The sequence below is a fragment of the Alosa alosa genome, chromosome 5 (assembly GCF_017589495.1).
Source record: "Alosa alosa isolate M-15738 ecotype Scorff River chromosome 5, AALO_Geno_1.1, whole genome shotgun sequence".
NCBI classification, from domain to species: Eukaryota; Metazoa; Chordata; class Actinopteri; order Clupeiformes; family Clupeidae; genus Alosa; species Alosa alosa.
Window position 1 is genome coordinate 25004095 of NC_063193.1, and position 7500 is coordinate 25011594.

A 7500-nucleotide genomic window follows, 5' to 3' on the forward strand; every position below is an offset into this window, starting at 1 on the left:
GGGAGAGAGAGAGAGACAGAGAGAGAGAGAGGGAGGGAGAGAGAGAGGACAGAGAGAGAGAGAGAGAGAGAGAGAAAGAGAGGACAGAGAGAGATAGTCTGGTGCAGGCATTTGATTATGATTAAACATATTCCTGGCCATGAAACAAGAATGTTGTGAGTGCTCTCTGTCTCACTACGTGTGTTGAGAGAAAGAGAGAGAGAGAGAGAACATGTTGAGTAGTGTGGTTCTCATCTGCCGCATCAGCAGGAACTTTGTGCTTTACTTTGGGCTGGACAGGACTCGAGAGAGGACATACACACACACACACACACACTCTTCCCTCCGAACATGAATGCACAAGGAAAGATACTAGCATGCAGAGACACAAACAATTCAAACTTGCTGTTGAAATCGTATTCTTCTAATTTATAATATGATATGCTTATTAAACACACAGGCACAAATCATTAGAGAGCATCTAGAAGATGAAGAGAAGATCAGATCATATCCACTAAAATCCTGCTCGGAGCAAAGGAACATGACTCTGCCTACAATTTGATAATTAAGATGACAGAAAACACAAACACACACACACACACACACACACACAATTGCTTGGAGTAAGTATGCATCACTCAGTAACTGAGCCCAACCCCTATGGTTTTAGGCCCTTATCTATGTACATAAACATCTAGATGTGTAAACACACAGCACCCATGTGCACATACTGTATCCTGGATAAACATCAAGATAAGTAGAGTGAAGGACAGGAGAGGAGAGGAGATGAGAGGAGAGGACAGGAGAGGAGAGGAGATGAGAGGACAGGACAGGAGAGGAGATGAGATGAGAGGACAGGAGAGGAGAGGAGATGAGGGACAGGAGATGAGATGAGGACAGGAGAGGAGATGAGAGGAGAGAGGAGGGACAGGAGGGACAGGAGAGGAGAGGAGAGGGAGAGAGGGGAGGAAGAGGAAAGGAGAGGAAGGAGATGAGAGGAGGAAAGGAAAGGAGAGGAGAGGAGAGGAGAGGAGAGCAGATGAGAGGAGGAGAGGAGAGGACAGGAGAGGAGGAGGGGACAGGGAGAGAGATAAGAGGAGGAGAGGAGAGGAAAGGAAAGGAAAGGAAAGAGGAGAGGAGATGAGAGGAAAGGAGAGGATGAGAGCAGGGTAAGGATGTGGAAAAGAGGAAAGCAGAAAGGAGGAGAAAATATAATTGATGTCGGAGGTACCAGAAGGTAACAGCAACCAGCATTTACCATTTAACACAAGGAAAACATAAATAATAACCTAACAAAATAAAGGAATAATTCTAGCTCATATCAGTCCTCAGTATCCTCCTCCTCTTTCTCTCTCTAAACTCCTTCATGGAGCTCAGGCTCCATTTACGGCTTTGCTCTAATCCAGCTCACAGCCAGCGTTCTGCTTTACACCAATTACACGCTGTAATGCAGCCAGAGCTGCCCACAGACGCCTGCAGTGGGCCTGCACACCTACACCGCTACACACCTACACAGCAGCTCTATCTCACACTCTCTCTCTCTCTGTCCCACTCTCTCTCCCTCTCTTTCTCACTCTCTCTCCAACTCTCCCACTCTCTCTCTCTCCCTCTCTCTCTCTGTGCTGATGTGCAGCATTCATCCAATCACTGTGTGTCCCCAAGTGTGTCCATTTCATGTGTGGGCACTATATATATATATATATCATGTGTGGGCACTATATATCATATGTGGGCACTATTGTTAAAGGAGTTCGGTCTCATACAGAACTACTGAGGTGCCTGAGCCCGGGGAAGGCCTGGCTGACGCGCTAGATGTTATGAGTGCAACGCTCACTTGATTACCCTGTGCTAAACAAACGCATAAGACAACTGTTGACGCTGAAAATCCAAAGTGGTCCATTTATTCCAATACAGCACTTGTCCATTAGCCTGGCGGGGCCATCCTATATCATTGAGATGTATAGTCTGGCATCGAACCATTCACCTCGCTTAATCCAAGGGGCGGGCAGAGAATTGTCTTTCAAACTGCCTAGGCATGCAATAGGCCAGCCGCCATCGACCATATCCGTATCCGGGTCGGCAAAACGGCAAATACATCCTTCTTCGAAAGTAATGACTTAAGTGCATTGTGTTGCTCAACTTTCAAAGAAAAAGCACAAGTCCAACTCCTCCAAAGTTGCCAACGCCGACAAACAAATCGCTTAGGTCGCCATAGCCACCTTCCTTGTTGTTCACAGTCGCGAGGACTGTCGCGATCCTGTTAAGCCCGCCTTTAAGACTCTCTAACAAAATAGAGCTGTGATTGGAGAACATCCACGGTGCTAAACCAATAGAAATCCCTATGGTTCGATACTAGATGTACAGGCTGAGCAAATTAATTTGCCGCCGCTAGGGTGCGTCTAGATTTCTAGGCTACTTGTCCATAGTTTCCATCAGTAGCAATACAAAAGCGCCGCGCGCAAGCGGTCAAAAACCCTTTGCCCTTCCGGGTCAGACACCTGCCAACAACATTGTATTTGCTACCTTTATACCTAAGACATATGCCACCCAGTGTTAGACAAAGGAACAATAATCTGAACACAACACAGCATTTGGCTCTTACAACTATATACGGCGGGGAAAACATTTTTTTCAGTAAGTATACTTCCAGTGAGGCTATTTGTATGAAATTTTCACCAGACATTAGTATTAACTTAGGTAATCCACACATATAAAAAAAATCCAAACATTAATGTACATAAGTAGAGTTATGAGTAAAAAAAGTGGAATGCCACAGGAAAAAAGTATTGAACACGTCACTGAAATTTCTTAAATACTTTACCCTTTATTTGTAATGAGAGCTTCAAGGCATTTCCTCTATGACGAAGCTAATCAGTCGCAGTATTCAGGTGTGATTTTGGCCCATTCTTTAAAACAGATAGTCTTTTAATATTGAAGATTCCAGGGGTCCCTCTTGTAAATCCTGATCTTTAGGTAACTTCCAAAACTGTTCAATTGGATTTAAGTCAGGGCCTGAATTTCCTTTCTCTGAAACCAATTGAGAGTTTCCTTTGCTGAATGCTTTTGATCATTGTCCTGCAAGAAGGTCTAGCCATGTCTCATCCTCATTGTTCTGGTGGATGGCAAGATTCTCCCAGAAAAAATGGCTCCATTCATCATTTCTTCAGCTGTATGAAGTCTGCCAGTACCATGAGATGAAAAACAGCCCCACACCGTGATGCCTCCACCTCCAAACTTCACTGTTGGTATGGTATTTTTAGGGTGATGCACAGTGCCATTTCTCCTCCAAATATGGTGTGTAGTATGACATCCAAAGAGTTAAATTTTGCTCTCACCTGACCAGAATACATTCTCTTAGTATTTCATAGGCTTGTTCAAATGTTGTGTAGCAAACATTCAATGAGCTTCGACATGTTTTTCTTCAGTAATAGAGTCATGTGGGGTGAGCGTGCATAGAGGCCAATGGCGGTGGTCAACCTATGATTTTCTCTGTAACAATCGAACCTGCTGCCTCCAAGTCTTTCTGGAGTGGTCCTTGGCTCTTAGGCTACACTTCTGACTATCCTTCTGAATTCCTGGTCAGAAATCTTGTGAGGGGATCCTGTGCATGGCCGATTGATGATGCAGTGATGTTCCTTCCACTTGCAGATAATGGCTCCAATACTGCTTACTGGATGATTCTGAAGTTTTGAAATGCATCTGTAACCAGTTCCATTGATATGTTTTGCAACAATAATGTTGCAAAGGTCTTGGAAGAGCTCTTTGCTTTTACCCATCATGACATGTTTCTTGTGTGACAACTTGGTAACGAAAAACCTTTTTATAGCTCATCAATATGTACTAACTCAGCTTACATTAATTTGCACAGATAGAAGGGATAATTACTCTCTAACTATGTATAGATTCCAGCTCGTTCCTTGCCATTTTTCTTAGTGTGTTCAATACTTTTTCCCTGTGCCATTCCATTCTTTTACTCATAACTCTACTTAGGGACATTAATGTTTGGATTTTTTAATATGTCTGGATTACCTAAGTTAATACTAATGTCTGTAAAAAAATGTATGCGAATAGCCTCTCTGGAAGTATACTTACTGAAAAAAATGTTGACGTGTTCAATACTTATTTTCTCCGCTGTATCATGTGTGGGCACTATATATCATGTGTGGGCACTATATATCAAAAGGTGACAAAACTACAATCTGTTATTATATACAGTCTTCTACTGTATGTGTGTTCAATACATGTGTGAATGTGTGTGCGTGTTAAGCCTAATAATAAGTCTGAGGTGACCAACAGGCTACAAATAGCGCTGTAAATAAGGTACAGCAACACACACGCACGCACGCACGCACACACACACACACACACACACACACACACACACACACACACACACACACACACACACACACACACACACACACACACACACACACACACACACACACACACACACACACACACACACACACACGCAGCAAGCTCCTGGTGCGTGTAAGAGTGTAACAGATATTGGGGCTCTCTTGCCCCACGTCGTAAATGCTGAGAGGGTCCTTGACCCACTCTGGTCGTTAGGAGCCATGAGCGCGTAACTAACGACCTGCCCCTGTTTTCTATCTGCTCGTAAAAACTTCAGCCGTGCACACACACACAACACACACGCACACACACACACAAGCACAGAGCCTCGGATTAAAGGGGATGGTGTGTGGAAGCAGTAGGGGGGGGGGGACAGTTTAGATACCCTCTCAAGCCCCCTCACTATCACTCTTACTGATGGCACAGGGGCTACACACGCTCACACACACACACACACACACACAGAACATGGGGACTACTTCATTCATTTAAGAGGTGTACACTAGCACAGGAAGATGAGGAAGATCAATGCCTCTCTGCATCTTACTCAGTCACATCACAAACAGACTCTCTCTGTCTCTCACACACTCACACACACACACACACACACACACACACACACACACACACACACAGGAGACGTATAAGGGGGTGCGTATAAGAGTTTTGAGTTGACAAAGGAGGACAGAGCTCAGACAGACACAGACACAGCCCCGTGTAGACACTGTCCTGCTGTGAGAGGGAGACAGACGGCGTGCATGGACAGGAAGTCTTCTGGGCTGATTTAAGATGCTGCGATAGCTGGCTGGAAAATCATTCCTCCTGCAGTAACCTCACGGAGCTGCTGTGCACGGGGTGTCTGGCCAGAGATGACCCGTCAGCAGGGGGATTAGACAGGGAGCCAGAGGGGCCTCCAGAGCGGAGAAGGCCGCACACTCAAGTGACCAGAGAGAGTTTCATCTTCCATAGTGACCCTAGAGGGGGTCACAGGTGTGTTGGTGTGCCTTCAGTATGTGTGTGTATCGTAGACTATATGTGTGTATGTGTGTGTGTATGTATTACGGAGAGAGAGGGAGAGAGAGAGAGAGAGGGAGAGAGAGAAAGAGACAGAGAGAGACAGAGAGAGAGAGAGAGAGAGGAGAGGGAGGGAGAGGAGAGAGAGAGAGAGAGAGAGAGATTTTTTCAATGTCAGGGAGATTTCAATTTTACTTCTAAACTGAAAAAGATGAAAAGCAAAACACTATCAATATTGAATGATGTTCATCTGCAGATGTGTATTCTGTGCTCTCTCTCACACACACACACACACACACACACACACACACGCACACACACACACACACACACACACACACACGCGCGCGCATCCCTACAGCAGACTGTGAGAAGTAATGGTCCCCAGAGGAGGCGGTGTCAGCTCAGCACACATATCTCTGATGGGCACCAAACCTTCACATTCTTGACACTGATCACACACTGGAGGTCAAGGGTCAAAGTTCAGGGGTGATGCCAAGCAGCTGCTGTAAGGCCTCTCTAAAGAGCTCCCCCATACACACACAGACACACAGAAATACACACTTCACCCCTGTGATCCTGTTTATCTGACCCCAACTCTGGTGAGCTTCAGTGGGGAGCGCTCTCTCCCTCCCTTCCTCAGTCTCTCTCTTTCTCTCTCACTTCTCTCTCTCCTCCATCTCTTTTTCTCTCACTCTGTCTCCCTCTTTCTCCTCCCTTCCGCTGGCTCTCTCTCTCTCTCTCTCACTTCAACAACCTTTACTGTTGATAAAAAGCACAAGAATACATTACAAAACAAAATATGGCCTAAATCAATCATGCACACGCGCACAGCCACACAAACACACACGCAGGCACGCACACACACAGCTCTCAGTAATGAGGACAGAGGAGAGGGTTCACTCAGCAACACGTTCAGTTAACACACACTCTACTCACTCACACACTATTCTCATTCCAACACGTTCACAAACACTCTACTCCCATTCCAACAAGTCAGCCCAACTCCTCCACCACACACAAACACTGAGTTAACACACAACTCCTCATATATGCAGCCAAAACAGACCACACACACACACACACACACACACACACACACACACACACACACACACACACACACTCTGCCAGTCTTATGACATGTTATTTTCTATATTTTTGATATGTTGCTGAGTGGATCATAAACGGCCCCAGCAATGAAGAAAAGTGATTGATAACGACTGACTGACTATTATTGTGTTACATGCTTCAAATGTAAAGCACTTTGAGCTGCATTCTGTGTATGAAAGGTGCTATACAAATAAAGCTTATTATTATATTATTATTATTATTATCACTCTCATTAGGACACTACACACACACACTCATGTGATGTCCAGACTGAGAGCAGTGTGGTTTCAGTGAGAGCTGCGTGTGTGTGTGTGTGTGTGTGTGTGTGCTCCTGTCTGTGTTGTCTCGTGGGGGCTGTTAGTGGGGGCAGTCAGAGGCCAATCAGAGGTCACCCAGCAGAGGGCAACCAGAGGGAAACTTAAAGAGAGGGATGAAAAAACAAACAGCTCAGAGGGAGAGGGAGAGACAGACAAACAAACAGAGAAAGAGAGTGAGCGAGAGCAAGCAACGAGAGAGAGAGAGAGAGAGAGAGAAGCAACAAGATAGAGAGAGAGAGCGAGAACAAGCAACAAGAGAGAGAGAGAGAGAGAGAGAGAGCCCACACAAACATGCAGACACACACACACACACTCTTCTCCATTGCCATAGTTTATAGTTCATAATTGTGTACACTTATCATTATTCTGTTTTATTTGTGTGTTTCTCCTTCCTCCCCACCCCATTTGGTGTATTTGACCCAAATGCTTTGGCACTACTGTACAACGTTATGGTCAGGCTAATAAAGCTCCTTTTGAATTTCAGTGAGCGAAGGCAAGCAATAAGAGAGAGAAAAAGAGAGAGAGAGATTGAGCGAGAGCAAGCCATGAGAGAGAAAGAGAAAAAGAAAGAAAGAAAGTAAGTGAGAACATGTGATGAGAGAGAAAGAGGGAGAGAGAGAGTAAGTGAGTGAGTGAGAAAGAGAGAGTATGTGAGACAGAGAGAGGGAGATATAGCACATGGGGTTTTCCTAAAAAGTAAGCCAGCCCACAGAGGCCG

General features: G+C 45.2%; 1 protein-coding gene across 5 annotated transcripts in view; it reads right to left on the bottom strand.

Moving 5' to 3' along the window:
• The window catches only part of fbxl17 (F-box and leucine-rich repeat protein 17), a 208851-nt gene that overhangs the window by 12197 nt on the left and 189154 nt on the right, over positions 1-7500 (bottom strand). The window contains exon 9 of one of the 5 annotated variants that reach the window (XM_048244655.1): positions 5045-5367. The exons of the other annotated variants lie outside the window; for them this stretch is intronic. Coding sequence (XP_048100612.1) covers positions 5345-5367 — 23 coding nt within the window. The 3' untranslated portion in view covers positions 5045-5344. Of the gene's footprint in view, positions 1-5044; positions 5368-7500 lie in introns of those variants that run through there. 5 annotated transcript variants of the gene reach the window in all.